The 20,631-nt window shown below is 45.5% G+C and overlaps 3 protein-coding genes across 4 annotated transcripts in view; all 3 read left to right on the top strand.

The window, feature by feature from the left end:
* The window catches only part of LOC113024801 (sarcoplasmic/endoplasmic reticulum calcium ATPase 2), a 21,066-nt gene extending 13,907 nt beyond the window's left edge, over positions 1–7,159 (top strand). For both annotated transcript variants that reach the window (XM_026172143.2, XM_026172144.2), the window contains exons 12-24: positions 1–76; positions 224–355; positions 624–749; positions 823–1,044; positions 1,153–1,264; positions 2,515–2,753; positions 2,829–3,049; positions 3,136–3,338; positions 3,491–3,576; positions 4,631–4,764; positions 4,836–4,953; positions 5,033–5,167; positions 5,254–7,159. The exon at positions 1–76 is cut by the window's left edge and continues 27 nt beyond it. In XM_026172143.2, coding sequence (XP_026027928.1) covers positions 1–76; positions 224–355; positions 624–749; positions 823–1,044; positions 1,153–1,264; positions 2,515–2,753; positions 2,829–3,049; positions 3,136–3,338; positions 3,491–3,576; positions 4,631–4,764; positions 4,836–4,953; positions 5,033–5,167; positions 5,254–5,436 — 1,987 coding nt within the window. In that variant the 3' untranslated portion in view covers positions 5,437–7,159. The remainder of the gene's footprint in view (positions 77–223; positions 356–623; positions 750–822; positions 1,045–1,152; positions 1,265–2,514; positions 2,754–2,828; positions 3,050–3,135; positions 3,339–3,490; positions 3,577–4,630; positions 4,765–4,835; positions 4,954–5,032; positions 5,168–5,253) is intronic.
* A 3,661-nt stretch (positions 7,160–10,820) lies between these two features.
* LOC113024567 (tryptase-like) lies at positions 10,821–12,286 on the top strand (the record flags this gene model as incomplete). The annotated part of the gene is made up of 2 exons (XM_080302589.1): positions 10,821–11,067; positions 11,624–12,286. Coding segments are annotated over 2 exons (768 nt in total), but the record flags the coding sequence as incomplete, so codon positions are not given.
* A 2,673-nt stretch (positions 12,287–14,959) lies between these two features.
* slc43a1b (solute carrier family 43 member 1b) overlaps positions 14,960–20,631 on the top strand; it is a 32,267-nt gene continuing 26,595 nt past the window's right edge. Inside the window, exons 1-5 of the mRNA XM_026172142.2 lie at positions 14,960–15,094; positions 16,972–17,130; positions 17,345–17,528; positions 17,725–17,780; positions 17,975–18,051. Coding sequence (XP_026027927.1) covers positions 16,977–17,130; positions 17,345–17,528; positions 17,725–17,780; positions 17,975–18,051 — 471 coding nt within the window. The 5' untranslated portion in view covers positions 14,960–15,094; positions 16,972–16,976. The remainder of the gene's footprint in view (positions 15,095–16,971; positions 17,131–17,344; positions 17,529–17,724; positions 17,781–17,974; positions 18,052–20,631) is intronic.

Below are 20,631 nucleotides of genomic sequence, written 5' to 3'. Positions count from 1 at the left end.
CAGTCGGTATGAAGGCCTGGTGGAGATGGCCACCATCTGTGCGCTGTGTAATGACTCATCGCTCGACTACAATGAGGTAAGAAATGCAAACAGACCGTCACGGATGACCGTACATGGTTCTGGCCCGAGTGGGACTGGAACGAGACTTGTTTCACACGTGCTGCTCTAAACTGGCCGGTAAACAAGGCAGAAACAGCGTCCTGTCTCTGTGTGTGTAATCCAGGCCAAGGGAGCGTATGAGAAGGTCGGGGAGGCGACAGAGACTGCCCTCTGCTGTCTGGTGGAGAAAATGAATGCGTTTGAGACTGACCTGAGAGGCCTGAGCCCTGCTGAGCGAGCCACCGCCTGCTGCTCTGTAAGTGCACGGCTGAAGGCTGACGTGGAAACAGAAAGTCTGCCCCAGCTTTAAGCAGGACTGGGGTCTGTTTCCGTGCTCTGCTTCTGTCTTACACATCATTACCCAGTAAGCAAACTGGGAATCGTGTAATGTGAAGGTGGTCTGCTGAAGAACGCCACAAACAGCAAAGAAAAACCTGTAGAGACCTGAAAGAAAAGAGCAGCATCGCTGTGCTGATGACGGTGTGGCGGAGTCTTACTAAACATGTGCTCGTGTTTGTTTTCAGGTGATTAAGCAGCTTATGAAGAAAGAGCTGACTTTAGAGTTTTCCAGAGACAGGAAGTCCATGTCTGTGTTCTGTTCATCCAACAAACTCACCAGATCTGCTGCAGGAGCCAAGATGTTTGTTAAGGTCGGTGCACACGCTGGTTCTCCACTTTTATGGAGGAACAGCCGACACTGAGCGCTCTGATCCTTCTGCTCAGGGAGCTCCGGAGAGCGTCCTGGAACGCTGCAGCTACGTCAGAGTCAGCGGCTCTGCTCGCGTGCCTCTGAGCCCGGTGGTTCGAGAGCAGCTCCTGTCCGTCGTACGGGAGTGGGCGACGGGCCGAGACACGCTGCGATGTCTCGCCATGGCGACGAGGGACGCGCCTCCTGACATCCACCGCCTCAACCTGGAGAACTCAGCGGCCTTTGCTAACTACGAGGTGAGAGCTGGGCCTTGTTAGGTCACACGCGTGGTCAGGTCGACTGAGCGATGAAAGGGAGTATCACGCTGTAGACACGTAAAGGTTTCTGTCGTCTGTTCTTCCCAGTCGGACCTGACTTTTGTGGGCTGTGTGGGGATGTTGGATCCCCCGAGAAAAGAAGTGCTTAACGCGGTGCGAATGTGTCGGCAGGCTGGAATACGAGTCATCATGATCACAGGTACTCACTCGCACCTCCAGATAGCAGCTCTTCTTCTCTCCTATGTGTAAATACAGGCAGCACTGTTACCGTGGATCAGTGGAAATGTCGACTGTTGAGGACGCACATCAGGTGGACCTGATACGGCCGTGGCCTTAAATGGAGTCACTGAGCCTATGGCGGTTTGATGTTGAAAGCAACCACAGTTTCTATCAGCTGTTTGTCACGTGACCCTGACTCCGCCCACTCCGTGTCTTTGGGCAGCACAGCATTATTGGCAGGCCTGACACAGTGACCACAGCGTGCCAGCCTCAGCTCAGCTGTTACAGTTAGAAGAACACATTAGAGGCTTTATTTTTCAGATTTGTTGATTGCAAATAAACCGATCTGACCACTCGTGTGCTCAGAGCGCACGGCAAAACTGTGCAAACAGATAGTTTATTGTTACTGTGCCTGATCTGTGAGCTGCGCTTCAGCATTCTTCACAAAGCCCGATGGCCTGATGGGGTCCTGACTCCATCCATGTCAAAGAGGTCTGACTGACAGTCCTACCTCCTCTGCCTGTCGTGTTCAGTCAGCTGCTTTTGTTGCAAGTTGAAGGATGTCAGGAGCATCTCCATGATGCTGCTGACAACAATTGAGCATCCTGAGTTTCTTTAGACACTCACTGTTCCAACCTGTGTCGCTGGTGCTGAGACGAGGAGACGACGGGTGAACAGCTGACGGCGTGATCTATGCCAGAAACAAACCTGGGTTTGACTAAACAGCCATCTCAGCCAGTGAGAACACATAAGTAGCATTTATCTAACCAGTGCCACTGCTGGTACGCACATTCATTGCATGGTCCCAGGACGACATGCATTCATTAATCTGAAACAAGGCTTTCGTGGCAGGTGAGGAAACTGCTGGAGAAGAAGTAACGTCTCATGGACTGAGTGAGATTTGATTTGATTTCCCCAGAAGGGTGTGCTGGTGTCCCAGGCCTGGTAACGATGCTGTGATACACGTCTGAGGCTCCTGAAAGTTTACAGCCTCCTCTGGTGTAATTAGACGTAGATGCTTCAAACTGGCCTTTGACGGCCGAGGTAAGCTGTGATCTGCGCTACACTGGACCGACTAATAAATAAATCCCAGCCAGAGCGCCTGAAGTGACTCAGGCGACTTCCTGTTAATAATCCCCACCCAAGTAAAGTCTGTGTGTAGGAAACCAACACAAGAACGAGCTAAACGGAACTTGACTCTGACGACTCGCCGCTCTTCTTCTTCTGCAGGAGACAACAAAGGAACAGCGCTGTCCATCTGCAGGCGAGTGGGCATCATCACAGAGCAGGAGGAAGAGCAGGAGGGCGCGGGGGTCATCGGGGGCCTAACGGGGCGGGAGTTTGACGAGCTGCCCCCACACCTGCAGCGTCAGGCCTGTCAGACGGCCCGTTGCTTCGCCCGGGTGGAACCGGCCCACAAGAGTCGGATAGTGGAGTACCTGCAGAGCCTGAACGACATAACGGCCATGGTGAGAGAGCGAGCGTGTGCTCATCGCCTGCTCAGGCTGTCTGCTGCTGTCACCTAATGGTTCTGGACGGTTTAGACAGGTGACGGGGTGAACGACGCGCCGGCGCTGAAGAAGGCAGAGATCGGCATCGCCATGGGCAGCGGCACAGCGGTGGCCAAGTCTGCCTCCGAGATGATCCTAGCTGACGATAACTTCTCCACTATCGTAGCTGCCGTGGAGGAGGGCAGAGCCATCTACAACAACATGAAGCAGTTCATCCGATACCTGATATCCTCCAACATAGGAGAGGTGGTCTGGTGAGTAGGAAGAAGCGGCGTTACCACCTGTGTTTGTGGTAAACCAGACGCCTCCTCTCTGATCCCTGCTCTCCGTCTGTCCGCAGTATTTTCCTAACAGCAGCACTGGGCATGCCTGAAGCGCTGATCCCCGTCCAGCTGCTGTGGGTCAACCTGGTCACTGATGGATTCCCAGCAACCGCTCTGGGCTTCAACCCTCCGGACCTGGACATCATGTCTCGTCCTCCTCGCTCCCCGAAGGAGCCGCTCATCTCCAGCTGGTTGTTCTGCCGCTACCTCATCATCGGATGTGAGTGGCTCACCTCCTGCCATGTTGGGAGCATCGTCCCTTTCATGTTTGAACCAGGATTAAGCTAAATTACATGCACAACACAGGATTTCTGTATTCTGCGTGTTTAACTGCTTTGAAAGTGCACCGCAGTGACTCGTGTTTGTCCACAGGTTATGTAGGAGCTGCCACAGTGGGAGCTGCTGCCTGGTGGTTCATGGCAGCCCACGATGGACCCAAACTGACCTTCTATCAGCTGGTAAGCATCTTACATCTTCCCAAATATTGAAGAGCACCTTATTTCTAACATGAGCACAACTGCAAACCTGAAGAGACAGTTTTTTGTGGGGCGATCGTGGCTCAAGAGTGGGCAGTTCGTCTTGTAACCGGAAGGTTGCTGGTTCGAGCCCCGGCTCAGACAGTCTCGGTCGTTGTGTCCTTGGGCAAGACACTTCACTTACCGCCTACTGGTGATGGTCAGAGGGGCCGATGGCGCGATATGACAGCCTGGCTTCTGTCAGTCTGCCCCAGGGCAGCTGTGGCTACATGTAGCTGCCTCCACCAGTGTGTGAATGTGAGAGCGAATGAATAGTGGCTTTGTGAAGTGCTGTATAAATGCAATCCATCATTATTATTTGTTCGTCTGCCTTACAGTATCATGTTGTTGTCTCGATGCACGCTCAGTCATCCAGGTAACTCACTCTCCAAAGGTTGATCCTGTTCATCTGGACGTAGCGTTTCGTCATCATCAGGTGACGTCTTCAGTCTCAGCTGACTGCAGGTTTGTGCTTGTTCATCAATGCTCATGAGAATTTGCATAATTGTGATGAAGGAGCTGAGCTCCCAGCCCATTGTTCCTTCAGGGCTGGTTTCAGTCATTATGCAGATGTACTGCTTATAAGGTTGAGACCTGCAGTCAGCTGAGACTGAAGACGTCACCTGATGATGACGAAACGCTACGTCCAGATGAACAGGATCAACCTGCTGTTGTTGTTGCTGTATGAATAAAACTGAACTGGCAGTCTGTTTGTTGATGCTTCAAAGGTCAAAGGTTACCACATGAGCTCTACGCACATCAGACAAACTGTGATACAGCGTAAATGTCCTCATGAAGCACTCTGACTGCCTCGTTTCTGTGCGTTCACACACCAGTGAAGCAGAGAGTAACCTGGGGTTCAGCATCTGGCCCATTTGGCACACAGACTGGAGGGGTCCAACCATTAGCGTCACTATGCAGAGCGCCTGCTCCACCTCGTGAGCCGTACGCCCCCTGCAGGGTGTAGTAATGCTGTTTTGGCTTTTTCCCACTACAGTCCCACTATCTGCAGTGCAGCGAAGGCCACGCTGAGTTTGCTGGAGTGCAGTGTTCGGTCTTTGAGTCTCCTTATCCTATGACTATGGCTCTGTCTGTGCTGGTCACCATAGAGATGTGCAACGCCTTGAACAGGTAAGAAAAGACAGTCAGGTGAGAGGTGACGATGGCAGAGGAAAGTAATTCGCTTTTTTTGGGCTGTCCAGTCTGTCCGAGAACCAGTCCCTGCTAAAGATGCCCCCGTGGTCCAACCCCTGGTTGGTGGGGGCCATCTGCCTATCCATGGCCCTGCACTTCCTCATTTTATATGTGGACCCCCTGCCGGTAAGCACCAGAGACAGTCCTGGACGTTCAGTCCTTTTCTATGACCGCAGAGCTGAACCGCCGATGCTTCTGTCTCCAGGTGATATTTCAGATACGCCCACTGTCCTGGACGCAGTGGGTGGTGGTTTTGAAGCTGTCCCTTCCTGTCATCTTGATGGATGAGGCCCTCAAGTTACTGGCCCGCAACTACATCGAGCCAGGAAGCCACATCCAGGTCAGAACAAGTGACGTCAGCAGGTTGTCTCACCATAACACTTTTCTTTTCTAACACTTCTCTGTTGAAATCCACGTCTCCCAAAGACTTTAGAAGAGGAAGAGGAGCAGCAGAGGGCGAGGGCCAACGTGGGGTCGGTTGGTGCTGCGGTGATGAGGCTCCATCAGTCGCTTGAGGGCGTGTCCTGGTCCTTCGTACTGATCTCTGCACCGCTGGTGATCTGGATCTTCAGTCTGGACTCTGACATCACCAACATCTTCTGGGAGTGACAGGGATGTGGGTGGGCTGCCGGGGACGCACAAACACGGTGAAAGAAGGGGAAAGGGGTGTGGAAGGTGTAAGGGTGGGGCGTGGGGAAACGAGGCACGAGCAAAGGTGATGGATGCGACGAAGGAAACATGTAACCCTGAGACAATCAGAGAAAGAGTGTGTGTGACAGCCTCACCGATAAAGGTGCTGTGTGTCTGCTTTGAGTTCACACTTCCTCCCACGTTCCTGCTGTGTCGCCACGTCACACCCACAGACACGTCACAGCTCACCGCCGGTTTCTTTACAATCTTCCAAACAGTGCTGTTGGTTTGTGTGAACTTGGATCTGATTTATTCTTTCATGTAATTTGAAATAGAGAGAAATGTTAGTGTTTGAGGTTTGGTGCATGTGTGTAGCTTACAGTGTGTGTTGGTGTTTTCCATATTTCTCCTGACATTCCCGGCTCCCTGCTGTGTGGATGCTACCGTGCTTCACACAGCACTTTTATGAGGAAACGAGTGGATTAGAATCACACGCAGGCTCTCCATCCACACTGTTGTTCACGTAGTAATAATGTGTGCTCCACGATAAGGCCGCCTGCCTCTGGAACAGCAGAGTCCACCAGCCGGCTGCTTTCATAGTCTGCACTGTTGTTTGGACGTCCTCACGGGAAACTAATCCGAGCCGTGAGGACGGCTAGCGTTTCAAATGCATGTGAGTGCACGTCACACACTTCTGGCTTTGAGTTTTAAAGTTGATCCTGCAGAAGCGTGCCGTCTCCCTGCAGCCGGGAGTGAAAGTGGGACAACCCTGATGAGGATGCACATATTTATCAGAGGCTAACCCTTCTAGCATATACGACCTTGATTCTGATGGCCGACTGTCCTCTGTTGTCTTTTCTGTGTATCGATGCTGACACTGCTGACTGTCTTGAAGTTGACGTGGCGTTCGTTGGCTCTTCTCAGACAGGCTGAGGGCAGAATAAGTTCTTCAGTTAACAAATACTGGTGTTCAGTACGGCTGTGCTGCCAGTCGGCCTCTACCTGACGCGCTTTCCCTGCTTTGTGTGTGATTGATTTGGTTCTGGATGTCAGGGATTCAAAGTCAGCACGTCATGTGTTTCTTTCAGGTCGGTCCTCTCTCCTCCACAGAAGCCGTGTCTGTGTTGATGAACATCACACGGAGCGTTTCAGTTTGATGTAAACACAGATTTGAACGAGGGTCTGCCTTTTTGTCCAGCGATGCCATGAAGTCTTGAACTTAGCTGTCATTATGTAACACATGCAGCCTTCATTAGGAGGAATATCATTACTGAACGGACAGGAAGAGTTAGAAAGTAGCCCTAATGTTCTGACATCAAGTCATTTTGTAGAGAAATAAATCATTAAGATTCGCACTAAGAGCTGATTTAAGGGGTTTTGTATTTGTGTTATTCATGGTATAACTGATTTTCTCAGAAGTGTGAAGCTGTTGGAGGTTTTGTTGTTTGGCACAGAATCTTTTTTTTCTCATTTCAATTTATAGTTTTTCTCACAATAGACTAAAAACTGGTTTAAAATAAAGAGTGAGACTGTAATGAGCAGCTTTTCTGCAGATGCCACCCCATCTCTTTAAAACAACGACATTGCATCAACTGCATTTACTCTGTACTTTGTTATTATTGCTGTTTCCTCTGCTGCCCCCGTCCTCCACGGAGAAGAAGTGAAGGGAACACACCTGAAATAAAGGTTGGATTAGGAAAAAGCTCACAGTGTCTTTCAGGTCATTGCATCTCAAATTACTGTCAGCCTTCTGCTTGACCATCACTAAAATGTTAGGGTAAAGTGTTTGTGTGTGTGCACGTTTAGATAGAGCTGGACTAAAAACACACAGAAGCACTGATAGCAGCACATGAAGAAGCTTTAAGCACACTGACAGAATCTAGAGTTCAGCAGGGTGTAAGATGCAGGCAGGTCATTCATGGCACGCCATAACCACATAGTTTCATAATTCAATTCAATTTTATTTATATAGCGCCAAATCACAACAACAGTCGCCTCAAGGCGCCTCATAGATACAGAGAAAAACCCAACAATCATATGACCCCCTATGAGCAAGCACTTTGGCGACAGTGGGAAGGAAAAACTCCCTTTTAACAGGAAGAAACCTCCGGCAGAACCAGGCTCAGGGAGGGGCGGGGCCATCTGCTGTGATTGGTTGGGGTGAGAGAAGGAAGACAGGATAAAGACATGCTGTGGAAGAGAGACAGAGATTAATAACAGATATGATTCAATGCAGAGAGGTCTGTTAACACATAGTGAGTGAGAAAGGTGACTGGAAAGGAAACACCCAGTGCATCATGGGAATCCCCGGCAGCCTACGTCTATTGCAGCATAACTAAGGGAGGATTCAGGGTCACCTGGTCCAGCCCTAACTATATGCTTTAGCAAAAAGGAAAGTTTGAAACCTTATCTTGAAAGTAGAGATATCACTCTAAAAACTATTGTTTAAGCTCAACAAAAAAAATGAACGCAACAGTTTCCATTACTCTTTTTGAGTTATGATAACTTGTGTTGAAATTAGATTGAACCAACAAACTATATTGAGTTACGGGAATTAAATTATCCTCCATAATCAAAGGTGATTTTAATTACCATTTAGGTAATATTTGGTAGCTTAAAAACATATTTTTAAGTTGTTTACTCATAAAAATTATGTTCCTCCAATTACTTTTTCCACATTATTTGAAATGATCTTTAAATGTTATGTAATTAATTACAGCAATTACAAAAACAATTTTTTAAAGTTCATTATTTAAAATATTAAGTTGCTGATTTTCATCATTATTATCATCATTTTAGCTTTCTCTCATTTTTTTTTATTGTAATAGCTTTTAAGAAAGGAATTCATTCAACATTTTTTTTATCAAATAACTTTTTTATTTTTTAACAGTAGGCATTTCAACACTTTGTACTTAAAAAGTGAAAATAAACCAGAAATTTAGATTTATACCATCACAGCCAAGTTATAGAATATGCCTTTATGTATTTAACACCACAGAAACAAATGTGTTCAATTGGTAAAAAATCTACTTAGAAAACATTTTGTTGCAGTAATACTTCCATGCAAGTGTTCAGTAAATGTTAACTTTCAATGCCTACCAAACTTTACAAGATCTTGCATCTTTCTATGACACAATGCAGCAAACACCTTTAAGATCAATTTTACACATACAGGATTCAAAACAGTTAACAATCTTTGAAACAGAGTCAACATCTTTAACATAATGATGGTTCCATCAAGGTCAAGGAACAGCTTCTGAACAACTTCAAAAGTATATTTCAGATCCTTGCATTAGCTCAGATTGAGAGCATATATTATGCCCATGAGCAAAACACAGCACCTTAGGAAATTCTGGCCCTCCATGATTTTTGTTTCCTCCACCACAATGGTTGCAGTCTTATGGTTAGATCCAGGGGTGTACCGGTCACTGATGATGGCAGTTTTCATCACCTGCCTTAAGTTCTTCGGTGTCCTTGTAAAGCAAATTTTAAAAAAAAATAGGTTAGTGAATTATAGATTAGACTTTTATACTTACTGAATCTTAATGAATTCAGATGATCAATGGAAAACACACACACACACACGCACACACACACACACAATGCTGGATTACTTACACCAAACTCCATGAAGTCCATCTCTCCAAGGAAAGTGATAAGGCAGCAGATGGCTACTTCTCTGTGTGTTTCGATTGTATTGTGCTATTTAAGAAAAAATAAAGTATGCGTATAAACTACATGGGTGACTGCCAACAAAGTGCATTTCAAAGATACCCAAAGTCTAAAGAGTTGTCCTACCTCAAGAAGCATGTCCTTGATCTGCCTGATTCTCACTCCTTTAGCTCCTCCCCTTGATAAAATGACATCCATCAGTTTTGGGGTGCAATGGTCAAGTGTAGCCATTCAAGGCTTACAGTGGTTATTCTCTTGAACGCCTCCTTTATCTGTCGACCACACAAACACAAGAATTAAGCCTTGCAGACTATTAGCTATACTGCATTAATGAATGCTCTAATACATTATTTAAAGAGGATAGAAGTGATCTAAGGCTACCCCAAATTTTGAGGGAACAAAAACAATCTTGGTGAAGACAAGGGAGACTTCCCCACCATAACCGTGGTGTAATCTCTAATGTTTTAGCAACCCTGTTTTTGCAGAGGTTTCGAATTTACACATTGTTCACTCCCAGCCCATTTTGTAAAAAATGTGTCCCAACTTAACAAAGCACTAATGACCCTCGATTATCACACTATACTAACTGCTTACATAAAGTCTTGATGTTAAGTAGATTCACATAGCCTATGTCAGAATAATGCTATTGGAATGACATTAACAATATTTCACACAATCTGATTTTTTTTAAAAAACAAAACAAAGATACAGTTGTGGTCAAAGGTTTACATACACTTGTAAAGAATATAATATAATGGCTCTACCGAGTGTCCTGTTATTTCTAAAACTCTGATTTTTCTCTGATAGAGTGATTGGAACAGATACTTCTTTGTCACAAAAAACATTCATGAAGTTTGGTTCTTTTATGACTTTATTATGGGTTAACAGAAAAAAGTGATCACATCTGCTGGGTCAAAAATATACATACAGCAGTGCTAATATTTGGTTACATGTCCTTTAGCCATTTTCACTTCAATTAGGCACTTTTGGTAGCCATCTACAAGCTTCTGGCAAGCTTCTGGTTGAATCTTTGACCACTCCTCTTGACAGAATTGGTGCAGTTCAGTTAAATTTGATGGCTTTCTGACATGGACTTGTTTCTTCAGCATTGTCCACATGTTTTCAATGGGGTTTAAGTCAGGACTTTGGGAAGGCCATTCTAAAACCTTTATTCTAGCCTGACTTAGCCATTCCTTTACCACTTTTGATGTCTGTTTGGGGTCATTGTCCTGTTGGAACACCCAACTGTGCCCAAGACCCAACCTTCGTGCTGATGATTTTAGTTTATGTTGAAGAATGTGAAGGTAATCCTCCTTCTTCATTGTCCCATTTACTCTCTGTAAATGCTATGGTTCTTCAGCTATTACAAATGGTTCTTTAAAGAACAAAAGGTTCTTCATCCTTAGCAATCTAAGTTTGATGGTGTAAATGGCATAAATATTTAGGTAGGGGGGGGGGGGGGGGCACACACACACACACACCCCTAACCCCGCAAACCCATTATGAATATGGTGAGTTAACAAACAGTAGACACAATACACACATTCAAATACTGTACTTTAGTTTTAAATTTTAATAAGGTATTACTATTTTCTACTCCAAGGCATTACTTTTGAGATTATTATATATTTTTGAAAATATAGCAAAGATAACAATCAGAATAACTGTGTACTGTTTGTGTCTCATGATGATCTCAGCACCAAACTGAGTGGCCTGACTGTGAATCTGGGCCGTCAGCGTCTAAGACAGTGACACAGATCATCATCCATCCAAACTACAACTCTGATACCAATGACAACGACATCTGCCTCCTGCAGCTCTCCTCACCGGTGGCTTTCACCAACTACGTTTCTCCCGTCTGCCTGGCAGCTTCAAGCAGCACCTTCTACAGCGGTGTTAACAGCTGGGTCACCGGCTGGGCCGATATAGGGAGTGGAGGTCATAAAGACATCTGACTGTTTCAGAGAAATTTGACTATAATGCAGGAAACAAGTGTGCTGTCTCAGAAATATTTAGAGCAATAAAATGTTTCCATGAGGTTAAATCTGTCGAGAGTTCAAAACAAGAAAGAATCATTATGTGAATTAACCAGTCTGGAAGTGCTGAATCTGCACCGAGTCACAAAGATCCCTGGTTGAAAGAAAGTATACTTTCTGTGTAGCTGACACTGCCCCCAAGTGGTATTAGACAGTACTACATGTTGACGTCCATCTAATGTCTGTGTGAAGTTACGTTTATTTTTTTAGCACATTTAAAACCAGCAGCTGTTGTGCTTCTTCTAAAACAATGAGGTGAAGTGAGGTCATTACACTACACAAGTTAACCAGGCGACTGTGTTCTGCAGGGAGCTATAAACCCAGCAGACAAACACATGTCTCCATCTTTGCACACATGACTGCACTTTACATTTGGTGGAGCCATCACTTTGCTTGAAGGTGCATTTAATCCCTCACATCATTTATTACAAACTGATATATTTATTTTACCCCTTCAGTGTCCCTTCCTTCTCTACAAAACCTCATGGAGGTGGAGGTTCCTGTTGTAGGAAACAGACAGTGTAACTGTGACTATGGAGTGGGAAACATCACTGACAACATGATCTGTGCCGGGCTACATACAGGAGGAAAGGACTCCTGTCAGGTGATCGCTGTTTCCTGTGTTTGGCACATTTTCACCTTCTACAGTTTCCTCTCCTCAGCTTTGCTCTCAAAGGAGGATTCAGGAGGTCCAACGGTGAGCAAGCAGAACGGTCGCTGGATTCAGGCGGGAATCGTCAGTTTTGGGGAAGGTTGTGCTGAGCCGAATTTTCCAGGAGTCTACACCAGAGTATCCCAGTACCAGACCTGGATCAACAGCCGGATTTCCTCCAACCAGCTGGGCTTCATGACGTTCACGTCCACTGGGACCAACAGTGACCTCAATGTCACCTGCCCGAATAGCAGCGAGGGTCGTCCTGCTCACTCCTTCATCTTTGTCTTCTTCCATCTCCTCAGCCTCGCCTTTTGTCTCTGCTGACCAGCAGGGGGCTCCTCTGGATGCAAACAGCAGTCAGATCACTTATTGCTTATTCACACACAGCCACTGTGTGCAAACTCAGCTGTAACTTTAGAGAGAGATAAAACAGGGTTTTTTTAATTCAACAAAGTGCCACAAACACCCTGACTGAAGGCTCACCTTTAACTGTGTTATGATTTGGATTCAACTTTATTGTCCTTACACATGTATAAACACAGGGTAACGAAATACAGTTTGCATCTAATCAGAAGTGCAAGAGCAGTAAGTGCAATAGGAGCAGATTATATACAGATAAGGGTAGCATAAAAGGTGGGAATAGCTGTGAACACATTACGTACAAATAAGTGAAGTATACAGATGTTTATGTTACTGTACAGAGAGCAAAGATACAGATATACACAGATGTTCTGTTTATACATATGCACAGATATACAGATGATCTGTATTGCTGTACAGATGGGCAGATATACAGGTGTACTATGAACAAATATACAGATGTGCTACATATATACAGATGTAGCAGTGTGAGGTAAACAGATCTACAGTAGTGGAAGCGTAGCGCTCTGAACAGACTATAATAGTGAACAGTGTACGCACTTTAACAGAGACCATACTATGTGTCACGGGATGGACTGGACAGGTTTAACCAGTGTTTTTAATCATCTTGCTTGGGTTGCTGTGTTTCATCATTTTTGATCTTTTGATAACATACAGTGTTTTTTATGGTTTTATTGCATGTTTGTATAGAGATTGACAGACCACGTGACTTTCGCACATTGCATGTTGGGTACTCGTGGCAAAACAATCAAAGCAATGCATCAAACGCAAGCATTTGCTGCACCGCAAAACGTTCATTCTCCGGTTCCAATACCTTCTTGCTTTTTCTTTGCCCCCCAAAAAAGGAGTGTACAAAACGAAGGAGAACAATGCCGGACCGCACAAAGACAGACTTGATGAAAAGTCAAAGAAAAGATACGAGGAAAAAATCAAAGGAGTGAAAGGGTCAGACCCGTACGAGCGCACAGAGTGGACAAAACATGTGCTGCCCAACTTTCACCACGCTCAGATTTATAATCATACGGTTCTTGGAGTGAGCGCATACACTCATGAAGTTTAGTAACTTCAGGTCACTGCAACAAGCCCAGGTACAGTTTACCGACGGATGGGTGCAGGACCTTGAAATGCACCGAACGAAAGACCATCGTACGAACAATGTGTTCATCCATCTCTCTGCATTCAATTATTAGTTATTATTAATCTCCGACTCTCTTCCACAGCCTGTCTTCGTCTGTCTTCCTCCCCTCATTCACAGCAGATGGCCCCGCCCCTCCCTGAGCCCGCTTCTCCCAGGGGTTTCTTCCTATTAAAAGGGAGTTTTTCCTTCCTACTTTCTCCAAGTACTAGCTGAAAGGGGGTCATGTGATTGTTGGGGATTCTCTGTAATATTGTAGGGTTTATGTCTTACAATAATAAGTGTTGTTACTCACTGGTAGATCCAGTTTGGTGTCAGACATGGAAGCATTGTTCCAGGAAACAAATATTTATGTGAATGTTTCCTGGAGTACAGCATCTATTACATAATGTTACCATTAGATTTAGATTTAGATTTAGATAGAACTTTATTAATCCCTCGGGTGGGTTCCTCTGGGAAATTCGATTTCCAAAAAAGCACAGCACCGACAGAAGTTACAGAGTTATACACACACACATATATAAATACAGAGACAAATATAAATAAAATATACAAAGGGGATAAATAGAATAAATAGGAATAAAAAATAAAAATACAAGTGAATTGCACATTTCAAGTATTGAGTCTATTGCACTGTTGACTATTTACAAAAAGTATTGCACAAGGTATTGTACAGTGAGGTGCAGAGGCACTACAGCTTAGTTGTTCCCCCCTCCTTTGTCCTCCTGTTTCCCCTCCCTCTCCCCTCCAGAGAGGAGTTAAACAGTCTGATGGCGTGTGGGACAAAGGAGTTTTTAAGTCTGTTAGTTCTTGTCTTTGGGAGAAGCAACCTGTCACTGAACAGACTCTTCTGGTTGTTTATGGCCGTGTGCAGAGGATGCCCAGCATTGTTCATAATGTCCATCAGTTTCTTTAGTGTCCTTTTCTCTGCCACTGTCACCAGAGTGTCCAGCATTACAGTGTTTCATGAGAACCAGTGTCCAAAACAACCCCGCGCGCACACACACACACACACACACACACACACACACACACACACACACACAGAGCTACTTTTTGTACAATGCTTAGTCTTTTGCACTGTTGTGAGTCTGCATCGTTCTGTCGTAGCACCACAGTCTTGGAGGAACGTTGTCTCCTTTCACTGTGTACTGTACCTCTGCACATGGCTGCAATGACAATAAAGCCACCTGACTTGGAGCAGGAAACATGTGGGCACTGTACTGAATACATAAGATGAAGGTGTGATGAATGCAAACGCCTCACATTAATCTTGGTTGACGACTTCTGTGGTTCCCTCACAGGTGTCAGATTTCAACAGTGTTATAGTTCACCACAAGGTGGGTCCAGTGAGTAAGCTGCCAGTACGCCCTGTACTGAGATCAGAGTGAAACTGTCAAATCTGAAGCCCTGATCGTTTTTAATGAGTAAGAATTTCACTGAAAGTGTAAAAATGCATCAGCTGATAGACAGCAGACTTTATCTGCCTTCATTCAGATCAAACCACAAATCATGGCCGAGCTGACCGAGCAAGCCCAAAAGTGTGTGCTGTGTTAAGGTCAGGGAGGAGGGTGGGTGAGACTTGAGCTCCATTTATAGAGAGAGAAAGAGTCCATGTGAGCTCACACATGTGCCACCACATACTGCCGGCACAGTGGGACGAACATCGTGAGAGTTTGAACGTTCTCCTGTCGGGAAGAGGAGGAGCAGAGCAGAAGTGTGAAACAGATCAACTGCAGGTGGAGAGCAGCTTGTAAAGTAAGTCATTCTAAGGTGTGTTTTCACCTCACGCTGCCACGTGCAGTGGAGGTCGTGCTTGATGAATGTGGACCACGTCTTTGTTTGTAACTATTAATATTGTTCAGTCGTTCCCACGTGTCCTCTCTGTGTCCGCATTTTAAAACTGCTGACAGTAAAGAGATTTTTGTTGGCCAATCAGAAAGGTCTTTGAAACATGAAAGCAGGCTAACAGCATTAAAAGAAACATAGTGATCAGAAACATCACATCGAGTGGAGACCACAGTGGACACAGCACCAAGTTACTCATTCATTTCCAAAAGCATGGCAGTTATTTAATGCTGGGCTCGTCTTACTGACCACTCAAGGTCCTTTAAGTACCACGCTAACCAGTGTACAATCTAGAGTACTTCACAGGCACACTGGGACCATGCAAACCCCACGCAGACAGGCTGCCAGGAATCGTCTTCATGTGAGGAAACAATTCAAACAACGCACCACCGTTCTGCCACGTCACATCTAGTTAGCTTATTTTTGCTCTTTTCCAGTCACGCAGTCTAATTCTTGCACATTAAAGTAGCTCTGCAGGTCATCATCTGTCTGAAAAATGCTGTTTTAGCCCTTCGTCTCTTTTAAGGACCCCTTTCTTCTGATTGGCTGCCCCTCAAAAACACAAGGTTTGAACAGCAGTGTGCTAATATGACCACATCAGGGATATGCCCACACTGTGACTTCATAAAGATCTGATCTCTTATTTGCAGATGTTGACACATGGACAGACCTACATCATTACTGGCACTGTTGTCAGGGTTAACGTTAGTCCCAGGGTCAGTCTCTATGAAGTTAAAGTCAGCGTAATGCCCTCTAACGTGATGACACCCGATAGCTCCTACTGTGGGTCATATGAGGTCAAACTCCTCCTCCTTCCTACCCCCTCAATAATTCCTTTTGTGACAGCTCTAAGGTGAAGCTCCACCTGCTTTTTTAAAATAATAACATAAATATAGTGACCCTCAAACAGGAAAGCATCCTCGCACGTCCTCACTACCACGTGGAACTGACCACCACCAACAGCTCGCACACTGCAGAACTCCCAGTTTGTTTAGTGCTTGATGTTTCAGGCCCACGTGCTCGTCATCACCTGTCACAGGTCACAGGACCATGACCAACAGCAGGAATAACCAATGAAAACAACATCTTATGAAGCACAAACAGCTGAGAAAGCTACAAGTAATACACATCGCCTTGACATGAGGAAAAAAGACAAAAGGAAATAAGAGTAATTAAATGCAGTCACTGGTGGTGGTCACGTGACCTATATTTAAGCTAGCGCTGTCCTGTGTTTCATTGGCTGATGAAGAGCACAAACTGCAGCTCTGCAGTGTGAAAGGAGTTTATTGTTTCCACACTGACGATGGTGCACAGGAGTCCAGATGGAGGCGGGACGACTTGTAACTAGTGACTGACTCATAATCAAGATTCCTCACGGTTTAAAAAGGTAACACGACAAGACTTCACCAAACAAAGGGCGATGTCGCGCCAAGTCGCGCTGGGTGTCTCACGTTCAGCTGTAATTCATGCAAAGCTACTCTTATAGCTTTGCATGAATCAAGTCCAACAAAGAGCATTGCAAGAACTCCACAAGTTTAGGTTCATGTATATGTAACAGATGTGTTCCTGCGTTGTGTCTGACACTGACAAAGAAACGTAAAACAAACAAAGACCTCCAAGTAAATAACTTGCCCACTTGTAATCTATTACATGTAGACTCTGGGTTAATGACTTGTTTGGCCAGAGAAGTTGATTTAAGCAGTGATCTGAAAAAGTCCAGTGCTGTGTTTGGGGACACTGTGCAGGAGAGACAGGGAATCACACTCACGTCTTCCCTGTATCTCCAGCCGTCATGGCTCCCAGCTTGTCACAGGCATACAGGAGGAGGTGGTGGATGGCCATCACAGCCATCGTAGAGAACCTGCTGTTCTCTGCTGTGCTGCTGGGCTGGGCCTCGCTGCTCATCATGCTGAAGAAGGAAGGCTTCTATTCTCACCTTTGCCCTGGTAAGACCGCTGTAAAATGACGTCTGTTTCATTAAAAGAAACAATGCACTGCAGGAATCATCCACAAGCAGGCGCCTCTTTCACTTTAGCCTTGCAGTATTTAACCTTGCTAGAAATGAGGATATTGTGGCACGAGGTGCTTTCGGTAGCTGAAGCAGTTTCTCAGGGTCTTTATTTGGTCGTCCTGATTTGCTTCTTCTATGACCCGTCCCAGGAAACGAGACTGCGGACACGAATGCGACTTTCATGCAGGGCAACGATTGGAAGAGTTGTGTGGAACAAGAGGAGATACTGAATCTCGGCTTCACCATCGGATCCTTCCTCTTGAGCGCAGCCACATTACCCCTGGGGATCTTGATGGACAAATATGGGCCACGACCACTGAGACTCATTGGCAGGTATGACAGCTAAATGAACCAATCAAAGACACTTTAAACTTTAGTTCATGTTCTGAGTGAAAAGGTTTGAGGGCTGATTGCATCATCACGTGTGAGTTTAACTGTTGGGCTGAGCAGCTTGGCAGGGATGCCTGATTTAGTGTCAAACAGAGTGAAATGTGAGGTACTCAGACGTCTGTGTCTTTATGTATTTCAGTTCATGTTTCGCAGCCTCCTGCGCCATAATAGCTGCTGCTGCGTATGACCCTGAAGGTGAGGAAACACGTCAGCACACACAAAGGCAAACTCTAGCAGAGACATATTTGTAGTTTTAGTATGCCACCCTCCCTCCTCATTATGATATAACACTGCCATGTTTACAACGTCCACCTCTGGTCAGGGAAAGTAGACAGGAAGTGACACTTGGTTTCATCACAGCTGAAGGTATTTCTCGTTTGGTCCATCAGTCCTGTCGGGCCTCATCTTCCTGGCTGTGTCCTTGAATGGTTTTGGAGGAATCTGCCTGACCTTCACTTCACTCACAGTACGATTTCCACTCACACACGCACACTCACACACACAGACACACAGACACACTCACACACACACACACACACACACACAGACACACAGACACACTCACACACACACACACAGACACACACACACTCACACACACACACACACACAGATACTCACACAGACACACACACACAGATACACACACACTCATACACACACTCACACACACACACACAGATACACACACAGACACACACACACTCACACACACACAGACACACACACACATAAGGGCGATCGTGGCTCAAGAGTTGGGAGTTCGTCTTGTAATCGGAAGGTTGCCGGTTCGAGCCCCGGCTTGGACAGTCTCGGTCGTTGTGTCCTTGGGCAAGACACTTCCCCCGTTGACTGCTGGTGGTGGTCAGAGGGCCCGGTGGCGCCAGTGTTCGGCAGCCTCGCCTCTGTCAGTGCGCCCCAGGGTGGCTGTGGCTACAATGTAGCTGCCATCACCAGTGTGTGAATGTGTGAATGACTGGATGTGTAAAGCGCTATATAAATACAGGCCATTTACCATTTACACACACACTCACACACACACACACACACTCATACACACACACACACACACTCATACAGAGGCTCTCACACACACACACACACACAGACACACACACACTCATACAGAGGCTCACACACACACTCATACACACACACACTCACACACACTCACACACACAGACACACACTCACATACACACAGACACACACACACTCACACACACACACACACACACTCACATACACTCATACACACAGACACACACACACTCACACACACACACACACACACTCATACAGACGCTCTCACACACACTCACATACACACACACACTCACACACACTCATACACACAGACACACACTCATACACACAGACACACACACACTCACACACTCACACACACTCATACACACACTCATACACACAGACACACTCATACACACAGACACACACACTCACACTGCCTTTTCTGGCATTTCAAACCTCTGGGGATGAGTAAGTTACCATCAGTGACAACCAAACACGACCTTTCAGGGGAACTAACTTGACGTTCAGTTTGTGTCACGTGCCTCTCAGTGTTGTTCACAGTGTTGTGAGTGGACATACTGTACAAAGAGTGATGCAGTCGCTGTGCTGGTCTGTGTGGTAGAGAGAGAGATGAGTATGAACGCACAGCTGCTGATTTCACAGAACACAAACATAAGGCTTTGTGTTTATGTTGATGAAGTGCCTTGCATCTGCATTCTATCTTGCAACCACCAGATGGCGATAGCTGCGACTGCAGAAGTCTATGGTAAATGGCATATTCAGTTTTTTGCAGCCGGAATGGAGGCACCAGAAACATTTATCACGAGGGGTCAATCGAGTTAAAGTCAGTTATAACAAGTTCACTCAGCAGTGATGGGAAGCAGAGACTTGCACATGGAACAAAGTTCGCAGTATGATGCAATATATACACTGCTGGGCATCAGACTGCCCCATATCCCTACGTTTCCATCTGCCCCAGGTCCAAACTCCAACCACCTGTCCACACAGTCAGATGCAGAACATACTTAGAGTGTGTGTGTTTTCAAAAACTTGTTCTAAATTCAGCAGCAGTCCTTCAACCAATCACAAAGCTGGCTGGTCAACACACCCTCCCACGCCCCTGTCAGCCCCTCACTCCATTGGTCTCTCTCCTACAGACCTAAAATAACATGAGCCTGAGTGGGTGTGTGTAGGTGAGTGTATTGTTTGTTAAGGGTTCAGGTCAGGTAGGGCAACAAGCCGATATCTTAGGGTTAAAAACAGTGTCTAAGTGAATGTTCCAAGTGTACCCATATGGAAAAGAAATCGTAAAAACATATATGATTTACTCATGAAAGTGGCCACTTTCATGAGCAAATCATATATGTTTTTAGTAAGTATACAAAACATACAAGTTTCATTATATAATTTTTTAAGGGATCTTATATGTGTTTTCACTCTTGTATGCTTTTCATACAAGTTTCATACAAGAGAGATAATAACTTTATAAGATTTATATATATCTTTTCCATATGGGTAATGCTGGCTGAAGTTATTGAGACACAATGGTGTGTGTGTGTGTGTGTGTGGGGGGGGGGGGGGGGGGGGGCTCTTACATAAGTACCTGATATATATAGTCAGTAACACTTGTTTAGCTTTGATAAAGCTGCCGTATAATAACTGGTTCCCAGCTCTTCCAGCATCCACATGTCAAAGTGTCCTGTCCACAAATCCAGTGATGATGTGAGCGAGTTAGAAACAGTCAGAAACAGTCAGAAACAGCACCAGAAGACATGAAGTAACGTGCCGGGTGGCTTGCAGTAAAACACTTTGAGTGCTCAGCCAGAATAGAAAAGGAATAAATCAGACATGAAACCAAGTGTGTGCTAGTTTATGTAAAACTGAATATTCAGCAGAAATTTAAGAAACCAGCCGGCCACGATCCAGAGTGGCTGCAGCATGTTACTGTGAAACAACAATGACTCTTTTTGCATTTTCATTTTATAGATAGATAAATATGTATAACATACCATAC

The sequence above is a fragment of the Astatotilapia calliptera genome, chromosome 6 (genome assembly GCF_964374335.1).
Source record: "Astatotilapia calliptera chromosome 6, fAstCal68.1, whole genome shotgun sequence".
Lineage (NCBI taxonomy): Eukaryota > Metazoa > Chordata > Actinopteri > Cichliformes > Cichlidae > Astatotilapia > Astatotilapia calliptera.
Note: the sequence above shows the minus strand (reverse complement) of the source record. Positions and strands in the feature narration are given on the sequence as shown.